Source organism: Leucoraja erinacea, chromosome 4 (genome assembly GCF_028641065.1).
Source record: "Leucoraja erinacea ecotype New England chromosome 4, Leri_hhj_1, whole genome shotgun sequence".
NCBI classification, from domain to species: domain Eukaryota; kingdom Metazoa; phylum Chordata; class Chondrichthyes; order Rajiformes; family Rajidae; genus Leucoraja; species Leucoraja erinaceus.
The window spans coordinates 42,004,945-42,029,525 of NC_073380.1; the positions used below are offsets into that span (position 1 = coordinate 42,004,945).

The 24,581-nt window shown below is 41.2% G+C and overlaps 1 protein-coding gene across 6 annotated transcripts in view; it reads right to left on the reverse strand.

Annotated features, from left to right (window-relative positions):
* sntg1 (syntrophin, gamma 1) overlaps positions 1-24,581 on the reverse strand; it is a 533,638-nt gene that overhangs the window by 368,046 nt on the left and 141,011 nt on the right. For 3 of the 6 annotated variants that reach the window (XM_055634098.1, XM_055634093.1, XM_055634097.1), the window contains exon 2: positions 19,191-19,366. The exons of 1 other annotated variant lie outside the window; for it this stretch is intronic. In XM_055634098.1, coding sequence (XP_055490073.1) covers positions 19,191-19,288 — 98 coding nt within the window. In that variant the 5' untranslated portion in view covers positions 19,289-19,366. Of the gene's footprint in view, positions 1-19,190; positions 20,039-20,230; positions 20,286-24,581 lie in introns of those variants that run through there. 2 more of the 6 variants (XM_055634096.1, XM_055634095.1) reach the window with 2 other exon arrangements.

A 24,581-nucleotide genomic window follows, 5' to 3' on the forward strand; every position in this document is an offset into this window, starting at 1 on the left:
GCTATTAATATAGCTGTAGACACCCTTTGGATTTGCTTTCACCTTACTTGCCAAAGCAACCTCATATCTTCTTTTAGCTTTTCTAATTTCTTTAAGATTCATTTTACATTCTTTATACTCCTCAAGCACCTCATTCACTCCATGCTGCCTATAATTATTGTAGATCTCTCTCTTTTTCCGAACCAAGTGTCCAATTTCCCTTGAAAACCAGGGCTCTTTCCAATTTTTACTATTTCCTTTCAACCGAACAGGGACATAAAGATTCTGTACTCTTAACATTTCCCCTTTAAATGTCCTCCATTTCTCTTCTACATCCTTCCCAATAAAACAAAATGTCCCAGTTCACTCCTTTTAAATCATTTTGCATCTCATCAAAGTTAGCCTTTCTCCAATCAAAAATCTCAACCCTAGATCCAGTTCTGACCCTCTCCATAATTATATTGAAACTAATAGTATTGTGATCACTGGACTCGAAGTGCTCCCCAACGCATACCTCCGCCACCTGACCTGTCTCATTTCCTAACAGGAGGTCTAACACTGCCCCTTCTCTAGTAGGTACCTCTATGTATTGCTGCAAAAAAACTATCCTGCACATATTTTACAAACTCCAAACCATCTAGCCCATTTACACAATGTGTTTCCCAGTCTATGTGTGGAAAGTTGAAATCTCCCACAATCACTACCTTGTGCTTACTACTAATATCTGCTATCTCCTTGCATATTTGCTCTTCCAATTCTCGATCCCCATTTGGCGGTCTATAATACACCCCTAATAGTGTTGCTACACCTTTCCCACTTCTCAGTTCCACCCAAATAGCCTCCCTAGACGAGCCCTCCAATCTATCCTGCCAAAGCACTGCTGTAATATCTTCCCTGACAAGCAATGCAACACCTCCACCTCTTGCCCCTCCAATTCTATCACACCTGAAGCAACGAAATCCTGGAATATTTAGTTTCCAATCACAGCCCTCCTGCAACCATGTTTCACTGATCGCCACAACAACATACTTCCAGGTGTCAATCCAGGCTCTAAGCTCATCCACCATTCTTACAATGCTCCTAGCATTAAAATATACACATTTAAGAAACCCACCGCCTCTTATTCTCTGTTTCTTTTTCTTCTTTCTCCCCTAGATTTTGGGTCCGAGTGCTCCCCTGCTTCACACTCTGTCTACTAGCTTCCTCTATTTGAGTCCCTCCCCCCAACCATTCAAGTTTAAAGTCTCCCCAGTAGCCTTTGCAAATCTCCCCGCCAGGATATTGGTCCCCCTCGGGTTCAAGTGCAACCCGTCCTTTCTGTACAGGTCACACCTTCCCCAGCATTAAGGCCCTAAGTACACACAAAGTATACTTGATGGGTCATTTTGTTCATATGCCTAACTCCAGACTCTGAAAGCCGATACACTATCCCAAGGCTCTGTCACAGGAGATTACCAAGTGGACAGAGGGAAAGATTCAAAGATGTTCTCAAATCCACCTTTAATAAAAGAAACAGACCCACTAATGCCTAGGAATCTTGTCCATGATTGCTCAAAGTAGGGGGTAAGCATTTGGGATGGTGTTCAGAAGTCCATGCATTAGTACAACACCCAGATCCCACTGTAATAAGTAGGAAGGATGCACCACGTCACAAACTGTTGACCTGGCCGTTGTAAATCATCTTGTACACCATCTGTGGCAAGTGTCTGTAGGTCCCACACTGGCCTCATTCACCTCACAACCTACAGAACCCAAGCAAATATTCCTGATGGATGACTAAGCAGAAGAAACAATTGCAGACATACATCTCGTTAGGTTTGAGATTGTTATCAGACTGAGTTGTACATTCAACTCATTCTGTACAACCTTTTATTTGATGTACTAAACAGAGAATATGTTTTTAAAAAGACAAGTATCATACTTCTAGTTTAGTTTAGAGATACAGCGCGGAAACAAGCCCTTTGGCCCACCGGGTCAGTGCCGACCAGCGATTCCCGCACATTGGCATTGTCCTACACCCACTCGGAGCAATTTTTACATTTACCAGGCCAATTAACCTACAAATCTGTACGTCTTTGGAGTGTGAGAGGAAACTGAAGATCTCGGGGAAAACCCATGCAGATCACGGGGAGAACATACAAACTCCATACAGACAGCTCCCATAGTTGCGATCGAGCACGTGTCTCAGGAGCTGCAAGTGCTATGGAGTGGCAACTCTACCACTGCACCACTGTGACTGCCTTTCTGTGAGAACTTTTTACATATTTTCCAGGTATATCATACCATACATGAGAATATCAGGTGGCGTAAAAGAGAAAAATAAGCAGAGTGCAGAATATAGTGTTACAGCTACTGAGAAACTAGATTAAAAAAATAAATTGTTGTTCGCTATCATTGAAAGGAGGACCATTAAAGACAGTACTATTCGTGAAATAGTATGAAAACTGAAATTGAAAGCGACAATATAACCTAATAGGTTCAAATGAATAACTATTATTCTTTTTTTAATTTTAGAGAAAAAAAATATTTTATTTTTTTAAATGTCATTCAAATCGAAAGTCATGTAATTAAAAAATTAAATTGCTTTGCATAATTTATCCGAAAAAGATGTTGCGGAAACCTGTGTCCTTCTCTGCACAGAAAGATTTATCATGCCATAATGTTCACAAATGACATAGCTGGTGTCATTGGGTACCATTTCAAGGCCACATCAGAGGATATATTCTCCTCTAATTATGCTGATCAGTTCAAGCTAGAGAACATTGACTGAAGCAGCACAAAATCTTCTGGAGATTTGATGTTGATATAGGTATTCTCATTGGTTTACTATTGTCACATATCACGATCCAGTGAATATCTTTGTTTTGCATGTTATCCAGGAAGATCATGTCACACATGATGCGTACATCAGGAAGTGTTATAGAGAAAAATAAACAGAGTGCAGAATATAGTGTTACAGCTAGGGAGAGACAGCAGATTTCTGTAAAATTCTGCTCTCTCTACGTAGCTGTAACACTATATTTTGATAAATTGGGAGGTGGGGAAATTCATCCAAAGCAAGGATCCGATAACAGTATTGAATGGAATTGAATTGATTAAATTTTATTAGCCAAATGTGTTTACATACAGGAATTTCTCTTGGTGCTTTGCTCGCAAGTAACAACACGATATACAGTAGACAATTAAAAATAAAACATTATAATGTAAACATGTGAAGAATGAAATAAAATACCAGAGCAAAAGGAGGCTACAGACTTTTGTCTGTTCAGTAGAGCTACGGCTCGTGGTAAAAAAGTTGTTTATATGTCAGGCTGTAGCGGCTTTGACAGTCCGGAGTCGCCTTCCAGAGGGAAGTGCTTCAAAGAGTTTGTGGCCAGGGTGAGAGGGGTCAGCTTCACTACCTGCTCGCTTCCTGGCCCTTGCAGTGTACATTTTGTCGATGGGGGGGGGGAAGGTTGGAGCCAACAACCTTCTCGGCTGATCGAACGATGCGGATGCCATGCTTGGTGCCTGAGCCAAACCAGACCATGATGGAGAATGTGAGGACAGACTCTATGATGGCAGTATAAAACTGGACCATCATTGACTGTGGCAGATTCTAGGCAGACAAAAATGCTGGAGAAACTCAATGGGTGAGGCAACATATCATATATATAACCATATAACATATAATCATATAACAATTACAGCACGGAAACAGGCCATCTCGACCCTTCTAGTCCGTGCCGAACACATAATCTTCCCTAGTCCCATATACCTGCGCTCAGCCCATAACCCTCCATTCCCTTCCCATCCATATAACCATCCAATTTATTTTTAAATGATAAAAACGAACCTGCCTCCACCACCTTCACTCGAAGCTCATTCCACACAGCTACCACTCTCTGAGTAAAGAAGTTTCCCCTCATGTTACCCCTAAACTTCAGTCCCTTAATTCTCATGTCATGTCCCCTTGTTTGAATCTTCCCTACTCTCAGTGGGAAAAGCTTTTCCACGTCAACTCTGTCTCTCAGTGGGAAAAGCTTTTCCACGTCAACTCTGTCTCTCAGTGGGAAAAGCTTTTCCACGTCAACATCTATGGAGTGAATGGAATAGGCAACGTTTCGGGCTAAAACCCTTCTCTCAGCTGCCGCGGGAAGTACATCCTCTGTTGGGCTTTTTCACTGTGGAGTCGATGGTAGCCTCCCATTTAAGGTCCCTGGAGATGGTGGCTCCAAGGAATCCACAGATGTGACTGTGGTGTTGTTGATGGTGAGTAGGGGGAGGGGAGTGGGAGCTCTCCTAAAATCTATGATCAATTCCACTGCCTTATGAGCACTGAGCTCCAGGTTGTTACGATGGCACCAGGACACCAGCTGTGTCACTTCCTGTCTGTAGGCAGATTCCTCCCCATCCTGGATCAGTCCAATCAGGGTTGTGTCATTCGCAAACTTGAGAAGCTTCACAGAGGAGTTTGTGGAGGTGCAGTTGTTGGTGTAGAGAGAGTAAAGGAGAGGGGAGAGTATGCAGCCTTGTGGTGCTCCTATGCTGAGGGTTTGCGGTTCCGAGATGTGCTTTCCCAGCCTCACATTCTGCTTCCTGTCTGTCAGGAAGTTGATGATCCACTGACTGAGGGGTTCAGGCACAGTCAACTGGGTGAGTTTGGAGTGTAGTAGCTCTGGCACAATGGTGTTGAATGCAGAGCTAAAATCCACAACCAAAATCCTGCCTGTCTAGGTGCTGGAGGATGAAGTGCAGGCCTAAGTTGACTGCGTCATCCACTGATCTATTTGCCCCATATACAAACTGCAGGGGGCCCAGCAGAGTGTTTGTGATATTTTTCCGGTAGGCCAGCACTTCTTTCATGGGTGTTCATGATTACAGACGTCAGTGCGACAGGTCTGTAGACATTAAGACCAGTATTCCTTGGCTTTTTGGGTATGGGAACAATAGTGGAGACTTTGAAACAGGCAGGGTCGGTACAGGTTTGCAGGGACTGGTTGAAAATGGCTGTGTAGACAGGTGCCAGTTGTTTGGCACAGAGCTTGAGGGTAGAGGGTGAAACATTGCCCGGTCCTGGAGATTTCCGTCTGTCAGGCAAAGATGCTGCCCTTGAAACTTGTGTGTGCACTTTTAAGCTTTTGTGTTTCCCACCTGGTGGCAGAGGGGAGAAGTGAGATGAGTGGGGCATGCATGGTTCGTGATTACGTTGGCTGCTTTCCTGAGGCAGTGTGAATTATAAGTGGAGCCATTGGGGGAGGGAGAAGGATGGCTTGTGTAATGGGCTGGCCTGCATTCACAACACTCTGCATCAAAGATTTCATCAAAAAACACTCACAAATGTTTTCTACATTTTGTTTTTATGCCTGCATTATGCAGCAAAATACAATCACAATGCCTTGCCTAAACCTCATTCTTAAAGCAGAGCTCATTCCCAGCACAAACCTCCAGAGTTATCCAAGTTGGGGGAAGACACTTCAAATCGCATTTGTATCCTTGGGTTTACATTTCATGGTTGAGAGGATGAGTTTCAGAGCATGGGATGATGATGGGTAAAATAGGGCTAAGAGTACTCAAAAGTGAAGTGTCTCAACCCAAAACGTCACCTATCCAAGTTCTTCAGAGATGCTGCCTGACCTGTTGGACCTACTCCAGCACTTTGTGTCCTTTTGTGTATTAAGCACCATCTGCAGTTCCTTGTTTTGACAAAAGCACTAGAACACGCTGCAAAGCAAATACAGCAAATTAACTGAATTCCAAAAATGAATATTACGTATAATTTATTTATCCTTGCACGCTTTAACAGAAATAAACAGAGTTACTAAACAAGATCTAACTAGGCAGAAGTTTAGCATTCAGATTCAGTTCCACAGAAGTTGGAAGTTTGCACTGTACCACCTTATGAAACCAGCACCAGAGTACAGGTTAGATACCAGAAACTACCACCTATACAGAAGATCAAGACGCCACTTGCATGAGTGATATGAACTCCTCCAACCAACTGCTGGTCCCTCAGCATAAATCTGGAGCTAGATGAAGACTCAAGTTTGTGGTGATGGGACAGAGGATGATGTGAAGGTTGGGGCCTCCAAAATGGGTCTCTGTCTGGTATCCAGGAATGGTCAATTGGCAATGCAACGCGACTTGGAAATTGTGTTTTTTACTTTCTATTCTAATTTTGCACAATTGACCATCTGGGTCAAAATGTGTTGATATTTTCTAATATACTTTGTGACTAGGCATAGAGGAATTTAGCGAGAGAATTAAAACCACATATTTAGCAAATATGCAAAATGATCTTTCAAATGCAATATGCCCCTGCACACCCGATACAATTTCTACTTCAGTTGTGACGCCCAACATGTCCAGCAATATTACTTGGATATTTAGGGGATCAAAACTCTTAGACAATGGACAATAGGTGCAGGAGTAGGCCATTCGTCCCTTCAAGCCAGCACCGCCTTGTGAAACCTGTAAATCAAACACATCCTTAATCTTGCACATCATTCGTATCTCTTGCCTTTTAACAATCAGCTGACCAACCAATCTCTCCCAACCTCCATAAAGTCCACACTGGATCCTCCAAGGCCAATCCACACAGACGTCCATGATGGATGCCTCCATTTCCACATTTTCCTCTGCTCCTAGGCACTTATTCAGCACCATGGCCATCCTGCAACATAGCCCAGACCTTGCTTGCACAACTCCCTTCACACCTCAACCATCATTCCCCTCCCACCCCATCCTGGACCCCAACAACTTAGCTTACATGCCTGAATCCAGCCCCCAATTATTGATCAACAGTCACTAACCCTCGAAGATAGACACACAATGCTGGAGTAATTCAGCAGGATAGGCATCATCTCTGGAGAGAAGGAATGGGTGACTTTTCAGGTCGAGACCCTTCTTCAGACCAATCCTCTCTCCCACTCGTAGATCCAGCATTGGTCCAGGCAAACATTATCAGGAATAATGTAATTGTCAGACAGCGTGGAAACAGGCCCTTCGACCCCACTTGCCCACGCTGACCATCATGCCCCATCTACATTAGTCCCATCTGCCCGCAATTGGTCCATGGCCTAAACCTATCTTATCCATGTACCTATCCCAAAGGCAACAGAAGTATGAGAAGCCATTTCAATGATGTCGGAGGTTGGCAGCTATGGAAATTAGCACTATTGAGGCTTGACCAGAGCACCACCGTGGCCATTCAGTGAACCTGTCTATCTGCACAAAATCTCGATAAATGTTGTGGCCCCATTAATAATGACAAAGGTCTTCATTTTATTATCAATAGTTTTGTGATGCCTGGATTTTTACAGATGCTCTGATTGCTGTTGCTTCTGGCCATTTAGATCCCCATTTATATTAATACAAATCTAAAATAAGACATAATTTGCTATAAATACTAAGGAGGTCAAGCAGCATATGTGGACGGAGAAACAAAATTAACATTTATCAACTTAGAATGTCAACTTCATTTTTCTCTTGCCACTAATGACAACTCAACGCACTTCCTATATGTAGACCTGCCCGTTTCTATTCCTGGTTATATTGTGAAATTACATAATCCCTGATTAACTCCAGATATGGTTACAAAATACTCAGAAGAATGAAGAGACCCATCAGATCTTTTATAAACCCACTTGACAGTGCAGTGGAGGTGCATTCCCTGCTTCAAGTCCCGGCACAGAGTGGCCATCTCCTCCTGTGCGTTTAGTTTCTCCTTCGAATCAATGCTCTTTGATTTACTTTACAACGAAAGATAAAGCTGGCTTGCAGTGGCACTAAAAGGATACCTGTAAATCACTAGAAATTGCCATTCAGCAAGGTGGCAAAAGAGACACCAGGTTCGATTGAATTTTTGAAACAATCTATTTCAATGTCAAGGAAAAACAATCCATTAATCAAACAAATTAACATGTAATCTCACAAACCAAGTTCAAACAGTGACTGTTTCTAAATATCCCAAAATGAACAGTGCCTGTAATCTTGAGTAAAACACAAAGTGCTAGAGTAACTCAGCAAGTCAGGCAGCATCTGGGGAAGGAAAGAATAGAGGATGTTTTGGGGTGGGACCCTTCTGTGACCTGTGTATGCGTTCCCTCCACAGATGCTACCTGACCCATCGAATACTCCAGCATTTTGTGTTTTACTCAAGAATCTAGCATCTACAGCTTCTTGAGTCTGCATCAAATCTTTGTTGAGCTGCACAGCTCTCCCTAGCTCAGAAATCCCTCTATAGCAAAAAGCTCAGTGGTGAAAAGAGGGATAGTGGGCCTGTAGGAAGAGAGTGATAGCAGCCTCCATCTAATTCAACAGTGGGTGACGAAAGAGATCACAGAGAGTTCATCAGCAAATGGAGGAGGTGCCAGTCCCAACACTTATCATGCCAGTCATTGTGCGGCTCTCAGCCTCAGGTTTCAGTGATGAGTGGCCGCACTTCTCATCACAACCTCTGCCCTACCTCACCCCTCCACCCCAAAACCACCAGCCACAAGCTGACAGTCCCCTCTCTGAGCACCAGAATGCAGATCCATGCTATCAGAATCAAAACTTCTAGATAACTTCTGCTTATAGTGAAGTGAAAACTGGTGCTTTAGCTAAAAGCCACTATTCGCATTGCAAGTGTGAATGTGAAGAAGGCCCCCGTTTCCATGTTTGAAAGCATTGGGGTCCAGACTTCACATGGAACCACTTGCAAGTTCACTGCTGGATTTCCCCATTGTCCCGATTATATTCATACCTGTGGCTCTGTCCTTTGCAAACACTCCATTATCAGACTCACCAGCTACAGAAATAGTGTCCAATCTTATCTGATGCTGGGACGAAGGCCATGCTTCTCCAAACGTGTTTGCCTGGCTCTGATCCATTTATAACTTGTGACTCATCATGTAAAAATCCTACTTCTAAACTTCCATTGTAAATTGCTCATATCTAAGCTTCCCCCCAGTCTAGTTTCAGTAAAGACACTGAATCAAGCACTTGAACAACTAATGTTTATTTTAACAAAAATGCAATTACATTTCAACTACTGTACCTATTCCACCGCGGGTTTGGTCCTCGTATCTGCCTGATCAATCCCTCTAGCCCTCCCTCAAACAGAGACACTCCAGAAAGTCACGCAGTCCCAAACGCTCTCCCAGAAGATCGATGCTGGACCTTGTGGCAGTGGACTTTTATAGGTCCCGGGCCCTTGAGAGGCCGAAACACATAGGGGTGGTCCCTTAATAATCCAATTACAGATATCGATTAACCCCATACATAACAGACATTTCCCTAACCCAATAATACAGCAGCTCAATACATTATATTCAAACCGGACTTCTCAAGGAAGCAAACATAGAAACATTTACCCAGATCTGCAAGAAACCCAGACAAGGCTCAATACCTCATCCAATCAACATTCAGCAAAGTAGAACTCTGCAACATTATTTACAATTATTTACAAGGTGTATGTATGGTTTGCAGCCATCCAATCGATTCTATGCAATTTGCACCTAATTGACAGGGTCTGCAGATGTTCTTATCTTTTCTTGCAAATTGCACCTAGGCTCTAGACGCACTGGCACCACTCAGCAGCTTCTCAGCTCTGCAGAGAGCAATTCCAAATTGACCAAATCTCCCAGCAGCCTTGAAGCTTTTACCCCCATTTTAAAGTCCTAGCCTCTCAAATTTGGTCAGGATTAACACCATCACATTCATTCCACCTCATCAAGGCTATTGAAGGGAAAGGAATAGAACCATATAGCAGTTAAAGGATAAGTATGGTCTCACCGTAAACATATCCATGTTTCTTCATGATCATTTCTTACACTGTTAAGTTCAATTATGATTTTATGATTTATAAATCGAAAGTCTGAAATAAAGTAAGTTAGTATGAACAGACTTTCATGTGACAGCTTGCATCTGATTAAATTCAGAGCCACTTAAACTATAGTTTACATGCTGTGAAGTGACATAACCGTTGCATTAGTGCAAATGATCTGGAACGACAGATTCAGGTCTCAATCTGACACAAGGGCTTAAAGCTCCTTATGGGAAACTGTCTATACTGCTTAGGTTTGACACTTAGGAAAACAATTTCACTCTGGTGTCAGGTCAGCTTCAAAAATTGCTTACTTTATAATCCAAAGTAGAATTTTGAAACAAAATGCCTGAGTGCAGACACTACCACCTGCACACTAGAAAAATTCAGCAATTACCAGTGAATAGGAACTGTGGACACATTTGGAGCTAAATTGGAGACACCAACATTCAACCACAGCTAGGAGACTAAGTCGGGCGAGTATAGCCCACATTGCACAAAGTAACAAGTGACATTAGACCAATAGTAGGCTATCAACAAAACTTAAATTATCATTAATTTCCCTTTGTTGGAAAATCTTTCTAGTTATTGGCATCTTAATTATGCCCAGAACTGTGCTCAAATCGTCAGCCTGTTGAACTTTATTTTTTACTTTAATTGCAGAGTGTAGGGTCACATGACAATGTTACAAGCATTACTCAATGCAAATGTCAAGGAAAAAATAGTAATATTAGGTGGGATGAAAGTTGGTTTTCTGAATTTAGACAGAAATTATAAGATTCAATAATTTCAGGTTATTTTCTTTTTGCCCTCAGGGTAAACAGAATGAAAAGTTGTGAATACATTACTATAATCAGACTACTGTTACCATTATGGTATTATATTTCAATATACCAATTATATATATTTATATAATTATAATTACATCAATGCCAAATTAAAATGCTATAGGATCAGTTGTTGCACACATTGTACAAATAATTTTGAAATTCTCTATATAATTCTTATTAGTCTTTTGAGGTACACTTTTTTTATGCTTGTTTAACATTAGAATAGTTACAAATGAAGTTTTCCAACATGTATATTTCGATGTCAGAAATATACGTCATGGCTAGGATTTAATTAATCTTAGTTACACGGGCAATCTTTGGTAACAGTGTGCATTTGGTTACATGCAGAGTATGTAATAATGCTATATTGTATCCCTGGGTAAATGAAGCTAACATCAGATCAAAATATATAATAAAAAAGCTTGTTAGTTGAGAGGATTTATTCTGAAAGCATTAAGATTATGAAGGTATGACAACAATATATAGATAGTGCACTAATAAGGGAAAGGTGGTCCAGCTGTTACTATCATAACTTAAAAAAATAATAAGCAAAGGAAAAAATAGAGGAAAAAACAGTATTTCAAAATTCAGCAAAGGGGGCCAGAATGTTGATAAGGAAATTCTAAGCTCATAAAAAATATATTGTAAGAACTTCTTCGATATGTAAAAAGGAAAATGTTAGCATGTTAATGCAAGTTCCTGACAGAATGACATGGGAGCAATTATTTTCGAGAATGGTGAAGCTGGGCATGTGGGGGGGGGGGGGGGGGGGTTAAACAAATATTTTATGTTATTTTAACAGAAGCTGCAGAAAAAAACTCCTGAAAATTATAAAAGTATTGTGCAAATTATGATCTCAGAGAAATGACAATGAATAAATAATTACTTTTAGAGAAAGGAATGGGACTGAAACGTAATCACTCCCCAGAATCTTATGATTTGCATCCAAGATTTTCTAAGAGATGGTTGTGGAAATAGTTATCACTTTCCAAAATAGCATGTAGTCTAAAATGGTTCCCCCAAATTGGAAGGTAGCATGTGCAACTCATTTAAGAAGTAACTGCAGATGCTGGAAAATCGAAGGTACACAGAAATGCTGGAGGAACTCAGCGTGTGCAGCAGCATCTATGGAGCGAAGGAAATAGGCAACGTTTCGGTCCAAAACCTTTCTTCAGACTGGAAGAGGAGCCCAAGGGCTGAGGAAGGGGAGAAGACAGCAAGGGCTAACAAAATTGGGAGAATTCAATGTTCATGCCCGCAGGATGCAGACTACCGCTGCAGAATATGAGGTGCTGTTCCTCCAATTTCTGGTGTCGCATGCTCTGGCCATGGAGGAGACCCAGGACAGAGAGGTCGGATGGGGAATGGGAGGGGGAGTTGAAGTGCTGAGCCATCGGGAGGTCAGGTTAGTTCTTGCGGACCGAGCGGAGGTGTTCGGCGAAACGATCGCCCAGCCTCCGCTTCGTCTCACCGATATAGATCTGCTGACATCTAGAGCAGCGGATGCAATAGATGAGGTTGGAGGAGATGCAGGTGAACCTCTGTCGCACCTGGAACGACTGCTTGGGTCTTTGAATGCAGTCAAGGGGGGAGGTAAAGGGACAGGTGTTGCATCTCTTGCGGTTGCAACGGAAAGTGCCCGGGGAGGGGGTGGTGTGCAACTATACCATTTGAAAGAGAAACAGGGAATTAATGATCTGCTAGATTAAGATCAGTGAAAGGAAAATGATGAATTCCATTATTAAAGAACTAGTAACTGAACTCTTGGAAAATAATTGTTGCATTGGACAGTATCAATGCAATTTTATTTAAAAATAAATCATGTTTTGCAAAACTGTTAAAGTTTGCAACTAGCAAAATTGATGGGGGGGGGGGGGGGCGCAAATCAGTGGGTGTGAAATTTTCAGAAGGTCTTTTATAAAGCGTCGCAACAGAGATTATAAAATACAATTTAAAAATGAACTATTGGAGTTGGAGAAGATTGGTGATCAGATCAGATTATTTCCAGGTTGGGAGGCTGTGACCAGTGAGTTGCTGTGGGGTAGTTGCTGGAAACCCCAACTATTCACAATCAATGATTTAGATGAATAGACCAAGCAAAACATAAGCAAATTTGCTGATGATGCAAAACTAGGCACTAGTCTGGGCTGCAAGGAAAATGCAAAGAGAAATCAAGGTATATTAACAGACTGTGAATGAGGTGGAGCTTGGCAGATGGAAAACAAATTGGACATTTGAGCAATTAGCCACTTTAACTGAAAAAAGGCTGCCTATTATTAAATGGTGAGAGATTGACAAGATCACCCAGATATTTATGCAACCAGGATGTCTTTGTACTCAAATTACCAGTTAAAAGTAAATATGTAGGTTGACCAAGCAATTAGAAAGGCGAATGGCATGAGGATTGAATTTAAGAGTAAAGTCATCTTCAGGTCCGTACAAAGCTTTTCAAAAAGGGGGGTGGCATGACAGGATTGCAAACATTTTATGTAAAAGAATGTGCGCGCAGCACAAATCATGAGTGCGAAACGCAAAGTCCCTCGCGGCTGGGGTCCAGCTCTGGGGTTTTAGATGTCTCTGGTGCATTCTGAGCCTTATTTTGGAGCATTTTTGCACCAAATGTATGACCAATATTTCAGAAATAATTTTGCTTGAATCAAGAGTAATGAGTGGGTGGAATGGGATGATTGGGGACATTGTTGTATAGATGTTTTTAAAATCAAGAATTGAAGTTGTCCTTGTTTTAATAATCAAGTTGTACTGTTGTAAAATGTTATGTAAAATGTTATAAAGGAGCATGCAAAAACTGCAAATAAAATACTGTAAGTTTTTGCAGTAAAGAAAATCTTTTTTTAGAAAATGTTTCATGTGTTGATTTGTTTGCCTGTTACTGTTAAACTGTGTTAGTGTGTGCAGTGCACTTTTAACGGTCCTCCTGACCTAACAACTTCACATCACCCCAATTTCAACATGGAATAGTGATGTGAATACAACATTTAGTTCGACTTCAATTTCTATCATGAAAATTGAAGTCAAACTAAATGGTGCTTTTAAATTACTATGGTAGACAGAAATGCTGGAGAAACTCAGCGGGTGAGGCAGCATCTATGGAGCGAAGGAAATAGGCAATGTTTCGGGTCGGGACCCTTCTTCAGACCCCTTACATTACTAGGATCGCTTTCAAACTAACTAATTTTACAGTCATAGAAACATAGAAACATAGAAATTAGGTGCAGGAGTAGGCCATTCGGCCCTTCGAGCCTGCACCGTCATTCAATATGATCATGGCTGATCATCCAACTCAGTATCCCGTACCTGCCTTCTCTCCATACCCCCTGATCCCCTTAGCCACAAGGGCCACATCTAACTCCCTCTTAAATATAGCCAATGAACTGGCCTCAACTACCCCCTGTGGCAGAGAGTTCCAGAGATTTACCACTCTCTGTGTGAAAAAAGTTCTTCTCATCTCGGTTTTAAAGGATTTCCCCCTTATCCTTAAGCTGTGACCCCTTGTCCTGGACTTCCCCAACATCGGGAACAATCTTCCTGCATCTAGCCTGTCCAACCCCTTAAGAATTTTGTAAGTTTCTATAAGATCCCCACTCAATCTCCTAAATTCTAGAGAGTATAAACCAAGTCTATCCAGTCTTTCTTCATAAGACAGTCCTGACATCCCAGGGATCAGTCTGGTGAACCGTCTCTGCACTCCCTCTATGGCAATAATGTCCTTCCTCAGATTTGGAGACCAAAACTGTACACAATACTCCAGGTGTGGTCTCACCAAGACCCTGTACAACTGCAGTAGAACCTCGCTGCTCCTATACTCAAATCCTTTTGCAATGAAAGCTAACATACCATTCTGTTATAAGAAATTCTAGTTCCATGATGATTCATCAACAAGATCACAACCATATAACCATATAACCATATAACAATTACAGCACGGAAACAGGCCATCTCGGCCCTTCTAGTCCGTGCCGAACACTTATTCTCCCCTAGTCCCATCTACCTGCACAGACCATAACCCTCCATTCCTTTCCCGTCCATATAACTATCCAATTGCATTTGTGCTCACTTGAGGCAGAGATGAAAGCCATCCTTGACTGTTTCACTGAAACTTACAAAATAACAGGACTCACACTCAATGTGTAGGAAGTAACTGCGGATGCTGGTTGAAACCGAAGATAGGCACAAAAAGCTGGAGTGACTCAGCAGGTCGGACAGCATCTCGGAAGAAAAGGAATAGGTGACGTTTCGGGTCTCGACACAAAATGTCACCTATTCCTTTCCTCCAGAGATGCTGTCCAATCTGCTGAGTTACTCCAGCTTTTTGTATCTATTTTAGTTCTTAAACTTAACATCTGCAAGAAGCACAACTAACTTTCCCCTGTTTTAAGGAACAGCTTTCCAACTATAAAGGTTCATGCTGAGAGCCAGAAAAATATAGGTTACTTCCAAGAAATCAGGAGCCACAATCTATTGGAGGCAGAGATTGGTGATAAAATTCACCACTACAAATGCCACCAACACTGTCTCTGCAATATCCTCCTGTTTCATTGTTAGGATCAGCAAACCAATGTTAGCATTCTCTCCCTGACCATCATATAACCATATAACCATATAACTATTACAACACGGAAACAGGCAATCTCGGCCCTACAAGTCCGTGCAGAATAATTATTTTCCCCTAGTCCCATCTACCTGCACTCAGACCATAATCCTCCATTCTTTTCCCATCCATATACCTATCCAATTTATTTTTAAATGATAAAATCGAACCTGCCTCCACCACTTCCACTGGAAGCTCATTCCACACAGCTACCACTCTCTGAGTAAAGAAGTTCCCCCTCATGTTACCCCTAAACATCTGTCCCTTAATTCTGAAGTCATGTCCTCTTGTTTGAATCTTCCCTACTCTCAATGGGAAAAGCTTGTCCATGTCAATTCTGTCTATCCCTCTCATCATTTTAAAGACCTCTATCAAGTCCCCCCTTAACCTTCTGCGCTCCAAAGAATAAAGACCTAACTTGTTCAACCTTTTGCTGTAACTTAGTTGCTGAAACGCAGGCAACATTCTAGTAAATCTCCTCTGTACTCTCTCTATTTTGTTGAGTCGCGTTTTGAATTCTCAAACACAATGTGATTGTGAATAATTGCTGTGCTGCCAAGTTTCACCGAGCATCTCCGTATTTTGATGGCTGAAAATCAGTATTTTGTTGGGGAAATCGGTATTTCTCACATAAATGCAATAAATGTACTACACAGAAACTGGATTTTGAAAAACAGTATTTTGCAAAATATCAGTATGGAATACTGAAAATCAGTACTACTGAATTGTGAAACCATTTTGAAATGTAAATTTATATTTCTTGATTTTGATTCAATCATATCATATCTCTATAATTATAAAACTCTGATCTTGGATGTGTGTGTGTGTGTGTGTGTGTGTGTGTGTGTGTGTGTGTGTGTGTGTGTGTGTGTGTGTGTGTGTGTGTGTGTGTGTGTGTGTAATCACACCTGCTCTAAACGGTAACATTTTAACATATTCTGGTAGATATTTATCCCGTGGACTCCGAAATCGTCTTTACATGCTTTATTTCTCGAGTATTTAATCAAAATATTCAAAAATCAGAAAGAACTTATAAAAGATAATGTCTTGCTTTGGTTGATGACGGAATTACGTCACAATGGATCTGCTTCATGTGGCCTGTGCTACGTTCCACGCACTGCGAGTGATGTCACCACCCCCCCGAACACTCCCCCCGTACTCGGGTCCTGGAGCCTGGAGCCTGGAGCCGCCAGCCGGGACCAAGGGAGTATTGCGTACGGGAACCAGTCTCCCCTGTGACGACCCCTCCCCCCCCGGGCTCTGGATTGAAGCCACTGAACACGCAGTCTTTTGGTTGACGCGCGCCCCGCTGCCCGCTCCCCACTCCCTGCTCCGTTCCTCCTCTCCCCGTCCTCCTCTCCCCCCTCCTCCTCTACCCCCTCCTCCTCTCCCCACTCCTCCTCCTCTTCTCCTCCCACAGACGCGCCTGTGAGTTAGGAGCTATGCATCAGTAGATAGGGTGGGGATGGGGTAAAGGGAGCAAATGAATAATATTAATATAATATCAAGCATCGTGGTTAGTGTGTGTGAGAGGGGTGATTAGTATGTGTGTGACATTGATGGCATTGTGCCCAAGTTTGTGGATGATTAGAATATAGGTGGAGGAGTGTGGAGGAAGCAGGGAATCTGCAGGAGGACTTACAGGACTTAGAGGTTAGGAGAGTGGGCAATGAAATGGCAAGTGGAATACCATGGAGTAAAGTAAATAGTCATGCACTTTGGTAGAAAGAATAAATGAGGATTCAGAAATGAGAGATGCAAAGGGCCTTGGGAGGGTTGGTGCAGTATTCCCAGATTTGCACATGGAATTGGTAATAAGGAAGACAAATGCAATGTTAACGTTTATTTCAAGAGGATCTGTGTGCATCTGAAAGTGGGAGATGATTTCATTTAAACATGGAAAATCCCAGAGGTCCTTGACAGGGTAGATTCAGAACTGATGTTTCCCTTAGTGGTGTCTAGAATAGGGATCCATAAATATGTGTTTAGCCATTCAGGACATTCATCCAGTGCACAATGAATCTTCTATGCTCTTTGTCCAAGACAAATATGCGGACATTCAATTATTAGGCATATTTTCAGACAAGGATCAAGAAATATGGGAATAGTGCAGGAAAGTGGTGCTGAGTGTAAAGAATCACCCATACTTTATTAAGTGGCAGCATAGGCAGGAGATATTAAATGGCTTTCTCCTGCTATTTATTTTCTTAAGGGTGAATTACTCTTCCCAAAAAGTTAAAGGACAATGTAAAAATGCGTTTTATGAACAAGTTAATATTATTCTGAAATATTCATACTAGAAAAGCTTTGTGTCAGACAAGCCGGTAGCTAAAGAATAATCCATATTTTAGATATTTTTCTACCATGAATATAAAAGGGAAATTGATGCACTGGTTGGAATCAAAAGATCTTCAGTTTTATCTTTAATAAATCCATTGCAAATCCTTTCATTTGGATATCATGAGTTCAAAAATCAGACAAAGAATCAGCAATAAATAAATATTATGGTTACTTCCAGCATAAAAATACTGTAGCAATATAAACAGAATAAATATAGAATATTGAGGGGGAGCTTCCAGTTTTCAAATATGTTAAAATATAGAGGACTGCAAAAAGTAAATGTAATTACATTTTAAAGGTATGATAAAGGCTGTAGTTTTAAAATGTAGCAACATATACTGGAGTTCATTCCAAAAGAGCAAATTAGTATTACAGAGCCATTGACAAATTTAATCGATCTTTATACTATTATGCTCGGCTTAGAAATCGAATGCAAATTGGAAGGATTAAGCTGAAATGTCAATTCTACTGACCACATCAGTAGTGCGATGTACAATAAAGATAGTAAAAATGATAGTAGTCAGGAGAACATCCACAAAATGAATTACAGAAAAGTAATTTGTGAAAAAAAAGAGACGTGGAAATGTTTCATTCCTGAAAGCAGTTACCAATGATTGTGCAAGCAGCCTTTGGACCACCAAAATTCAGCAGGTCAGTTGTTCAGTTATACTACAGAGGAAGGAATTTTGCCCATGGCATTTCAAGAATTATGCTGTAGAATGAATAATAGCTGCTTCCATTCCATTATTTAAGAAGGTTTGGAGGGAGAAACCAATTAACTGCAAGCCTGTCACTTGTGGTGAAGCTATTCGGTTGTCACGAAGGAGAGAGTGACAGTGCAAGAGCAAATACCAGTCAATCAGAGGGAATCAAACTGGGTTTGTTGATGGTTAGTCATAATGGAAATCATGTAACCTGGCTGAAATTTTCGCAGATGTCACCAAGGAATATCTATAAATTTTATCACTATGGACTCCCTGAAGCCATCATCAAAGCTTCCATTACTAAATTAAATGATAACATCAAAATTAGAAGCAATCATTTAACACAAGTGAGAGGCATGATTGAGAGGAAAGAATCAGAGACATAGAAATTGTTCTGTGTCTGTTTTATTTGTGCAGTACTTGTTCCCATTGCATTCTGTTGGGCTCGAGGCCCAAGGCATTGTTTATTGAAAAGCTTTCAAATGTGGAAACAGACACAAAGGTTGTGGATCATGGAATTTCATGAGTTGCAGTTGAGAGGCATCGGGACGGAGTTGTTACGATCTCAAGTCAGATTGGTAAGTCGGGTCTTCAAATGTCAAATTGGCACATTAGAGAAAGGCAGGATGCATGGAAGCCAGTGTAGGACTTTGAGGCTACTAGAGTTCATGAGGATAAGTGGATAATTATCCAGGTACAAAAGGAAAAGAGAATTTCAAGAATGTGAATTGAATGCTTGAACAATACCATGGCCGGGGAGATGAATGAGGAATTGGGGGTGGTGACCAGTGAAAGAAACAATTGGTAAAAGTAGTAAAGGGCCTGTCCCACTTGCATGTGATTGCATGCATTTGGCGCGACCAAACGGAAGTGGAGTTCGCGCTAAGTATGCGCTGAGTACACGCTAAGACCGCGCGTGACGTCATTTGCGTCATACTCACCAATCAGCTGGGCAGGAGGCAGGCCGACTGAATTTGGGCGTCGCACAGCATCGGGCGATGACGTCATCACGCAACGCCACGCCGGGCGGTGACGTCATCTAACAGATGATTTACCGGTCAGATTAAAAAACTGTGCCTAAGCAAGGTTGATCCCTTCCAGGTGTACAGCGAGATGTCTGGTTAAGAAAAGTATGTGTCATTATGTTTGATGTCATTGAGCATATATAATGGCCTCTGTACTTAATTATGCAATATGTATTAAGGTCCTAAGATGTACACAAGATGTACCTGGTTTGATTTCAATAATTAGGGTAAATGCCTTCATGCTGCACGGAATATTGTTGTACCATGCAACAATATTCATATATGCCTGTTGTATTTGTGGATGGCTTTGTTGTACTCGTGGAGCACTCTCACAGTAACTCAGTGGGATAGGCAGCATCCCTGGAGAGAAGGAATGGGTGGCGTTTCGAGTCGAGACCCTTCATCATACCTGACCCGAAAAGTCACTCATCCCTTCTCACCAGAGATGCTACCTGTCCTGCTGAGTTACTCCAGCATTTTGTGCCTATCTTAAGCAGAAACCAGCATCAGCAGTTCCTTCCTACACAGTACTCTAACATAACACGCATGATCTGTGCAATTCATTGCGTACCTGCCAACATTTGAAAATGAAAAATCTTACTCTGAGCGCGTGGGTTGACGGAGTGAGGGTGAGGTCCAGGAGCTCGCCTTAGCTACTAGATTTTAAGGATTTTTTTAGTAGTTTGCTGATATTGCGATATATTCAGAACATTTCAGTATTCTAGTACCTGAAAATCAGTATTTTGCTGATGAAATCAGTATTTGTACGCGGTGCCATTTTGCTGAATTTCTCTCTCTCCCTCTCTCCCCAATCTCCCTCCCTCTCCCTCTCCCTCTCCCTCTTCCCCTCTCTCTCTCCCATTTTCTCCCACACACAACCAGTAAAATGACCCCCAAAAGATAAATATTTCATTAAATAAATGACTTCATACAGCTATCTTTACAATGAATGTTACCTCAAATATCTCTTTGCCTAGCACTGTGTGCAAACAGCAGTGAAAAAGTGTTGGCCGCTGAGTGACCAGCGCATTATGTGATTGGACACAATGCCCTTGGAGACAGCAGCTGATTGGATGGGAATTTTAAGTGAAGCAGGGCGGTGATTGGACGCAACCCCCTTAGAGACAGCGGGCAATTGCCCGTTTTTTTCCCCTCATTTCAAAATCGTAGTTCTGATTTTTCACACTTTTTTTAATGCTAAAAATCAGAAGAAATATGATAAAATCGGACTAGTTGGCAGGTATGCCATTGGCGTGTGCCATTCCCGAATGATTTTATGAAATAAAATGTGTATCATGCTATGTAATATATTATCCCATTTACTTTAAACTATAAATGTTTAAGACACTAATTTATCATTACCATGTCACTGAAATGACAGTAAAATTTGCAAAGAATTGCTTGCATGTATTTTTTAAATGGTCAGCTATTCATTGTGTTATCTTATCAGCAACTGGAGCAGGCATTAAAGAGCAACATAGCTGCCATTTCTCCATTCAATTGATCCAAAGATCTTTCAATTACATCAACTCTTTCTATACCCTTCCTTTCACTAACAAATGCTAACACATTACAGGTTGCAGCCTCTTTCATATCATGTATGACTAATGAGAACAAGTCAGCATAAAATGAATTATTGTTCCTACCACACAGGGGACTAAAAGCCATTCCCAAAAGAAACGTGCAGTCTCATAAGGGGAAGAAATTTGCATATTGTGATTAAAATATAGCAGAGTGTCTTTAAGCTATTGAAGTGGCAGATAAAAGAATGGCAAATGTGCTTATAAAAAGATCATACACAATCTCACTGGGTGGAACATTCAATATAACCACTATAATAGTGATTTGTATTTTAAGTGATGAAAACAAATTAAGCTAAACAGCACATTTCAAAAAGGCTCCTTCTCGAAGCTAACAAGATACCATTTAACATATCAAATCTGCAGGATATTTATCAGCACAGCAAGCTCAGGAGCGTAATAGTTGGCTTGAAGTGGATTTTTAATAGTCTCACTTCACAATTCTGCTTAAAATAAAAATCCCAACAGATTAGAACTGATTATAACTGACTTGAACAATAACATATGCAATAAAATTAACACAATTGTCTTTGGGGATATAGGATCTCATATCATATTATCTGGGGACAAATGAACATGTCTGATTTCTGGACAACAATGCAGCTCGATCTAGGGGATGATGTTTCTGCAACATTTTCAGTCCTAGATTTTACAAGAGGTTTTATGTGTAAACACAAAATTTAAATCTCATTGTCCTCTCAATTGATCTTAGAGATGCAGCGTGGAAATAGATACATTGGCCCATCAAGTCCACACCGACTATCAATCACCCTCTCACTAATTCCATGTTATCCCATTTTTGCAACCTACACATTAGGGGCAATTTACAGAAGCCAATTAACCTACTAATCTGCACAACTTTAGTGTGGGAGGAAACCGGAGCACTCAATGCTCTATAAGGCGCTGGTAGGGCCACATTTGGAATATTGTGAGTAATTTTGGGCACCATATCTAAGGGAGGATGTGCTGGCTGTGGAGAGGGTCCAGAGGAGGTTTACAAGAATGATCCCAGGAATGAGTAGGTTAACCTATGATGAGCGTTTGTCACCACTGGGCCTGTACTCACTGGAGTTTAGAAGAATGAGGGGGGACCTCATTGAAACATACAGAATAGTGAAAGGCTTGGATAGAGTGAATGTGGAGAGGATGTTTCCATTAGTGGGAAAGTCTAGAACTCGATGTCATAGCCTCAAAATTAAAGGATGTTCTTTTAGGAAGGAGATGAGGGGACAATTATTTTGTCAGAGGGTGGTGAACCTGTGGAATTCTTTGCCACAGAGGATGTGGAGGCCATCAGTGGATTTTTAAGGCAACAATAGATAGATACTTGATTAGTACAGGTGTCAGAGGTTATGGGGAGAAGGCAGGAGAATGGGGTTAGGCGGGAGTGGTCGATCAGCCATGAATGAATGGTGGAATAGGCTTGTTGGGCCAAATGGGCTAATTCCACTATTCCTTATGACCTGGGGAAAACCCAAAGTACTGGAGTAATTCAGCAGGTCAGGCAGTATTTCTGGAGAACATGGGTAGGTCATGTTTTGGCTTGAGATCCTTCTTCAGCATCACCACATTATTTACATATGATGTACCACATCCTCCACGTTAGTCAAGGAGGCAGCTATACATGCACCATGATGTCAGTTTATGGCCCAACAGTAGTAGAGGTTTATGCTGAAGAAGGTCATTGTGAGTGACAGGGAATGCAGTTTAAAGAAAATTTGACTGACCAAGTGAAGGTTCAGGGATTTCAGTACATGGGGCAATCTATCAGTGGGTCATTATGGAGTTCATATTTACACCTTAATACAAACCATCATGCTGCAAGTCCCGTTCAAAGCCCCCACAACTGCTCCTGCTCCTCTCCATCCAAATTTTAAACTGTCATTAGTGTGTAGCATAGTGCTAATGTATGGGGATCGCTGGTCTGCGCAGACTCAGTGGGCCGAAGGGCCTGATTCTGTATCTCCAACGTCTCTAAAGTTGGTAGATAAGTTAGTAGAAAAGATTTTTGTGCTCAAAAATATGCAAGGCTGGTTCCAAAGTACATGATGCATGACATCTTGAGCCTCATTTGCAACAGAGTATTGGAATGGATGAACAATGCATAAATATTACAGTGAGCCTCCAGTCCAACACGACTTGTCTTTCCTGGCAAGGAACACGTTTCCAATTATTTTGTGAGTAATTTGATCAGGGTATATCAATGAATTTAATGAAACAATGAAAAATGGAGTGTGATTTTTACAGTCATTCTAAGGGAGTAAACATTGTATTTTGCAACAAATGGAAGTCTAGACACTTGAAAAATCAATTGAAAAATAATTAAAATTTTCAAGTGATTTTTAGAAAAATGACACAAAGCTGGGATAACAATGGGTCAGACTGCATCTCTGGAGAAAAATAGTTGACTTTTAGCTTTGAGACCCTTCTTCCTTGTTGTATACCAAATTCTCAGCTAATATACAGCATACTTCAAGGAACTGCTTTCAAGCCCTAGAAATGAAAATTAGTTAAATTTCCTGATCAAACTCGGATAAATACATCACAGTCCGGAAAAGCCACATATTATTTTTCTCCAGAGATGACGCCTGACCGGCTGAGTTATTCCAGCTTTTTGTGTCTATCTTCGGTATAAACCAGCATCTGCAGTTCCTTCCTAGACTTTTTGAATAAATTTGGCCTTGCGAGGAAGAAAGTGACATCAAGCACAATTTGTGCAATTGCATCCGGAGCTGAATTTCTAACCCAGTGTGGAGGAACGAGACCTTCCTCCATTTGTACATTGACCACTGGGTGGTACCATCAATGGCTGTCTCACCAACAGTCTATCTGTCCTTTCCTTCTTTGTGTTTTAATAGCATGTGTTAAATGTATGTTTTTTGTGTTCTTTAGCTTGTTTTATGTGGGAGTGCTGGGAGATACTTTTTCTAATCTCTTATCGCGAGAGAGATACGATTTTTTTCCGTATTGTATCTCCATCCGCATAGCGGCCTAAGTTCGACCGCTAGGTGCGGCAGCTTTGATCGCACCGACGGATGGTTCGACTGCCCTGACCGTGGGTGAATAAAGAGGAAGAAGAATGGACTTTTTTGCCTTCCATCACAGTGAGGAATCCACTGTGGTGGATGTTTATGGTAACTTTTATGTAGTTGTATGCTTCTTTTTTCATATGGCTCTATGGCAATCCACACATCACTGTACCTTAATTGGTACGTGATAATAAATGACCTTTGATACCTTTGAATGGATGTAGGAAACTAACAAGCAAATCTGCATTTGCTGCTTCCACACTGTGAAGGACTGATCCTGAGCTCAGAGCATTCAGAATTGCCCCTTTGTGCCTTCATAGTGGAAATTAATTTGAGAAATGGAGTACTTGTGATGTTGGATATATCCTTTTCAGTACAGCATTATTGCATGCAAAGGCAGAGTAAGACCATCTACTGAATACATTGATCGAAGGTACACTCAAAACATAATCTGAAATTGTATGTTTAAAGAGACCACTTTTAGACTGCACTAAATAGAGGTGGATATCACTTAACAATTAATGGATTATATGTCAACATACTTGCTCGTGGTTTATTTATTTTTGACATTTGAAGGTTAAAACTGCACTGTGCATAGATCTTCAGGAGATGAGCTGTTAGAAAATAAAACAAGGCTTGAAACACATTTTTTTTCCTATTGGCTCATGCTTCGAGTTCTGCACCTTGAATTGAGCATC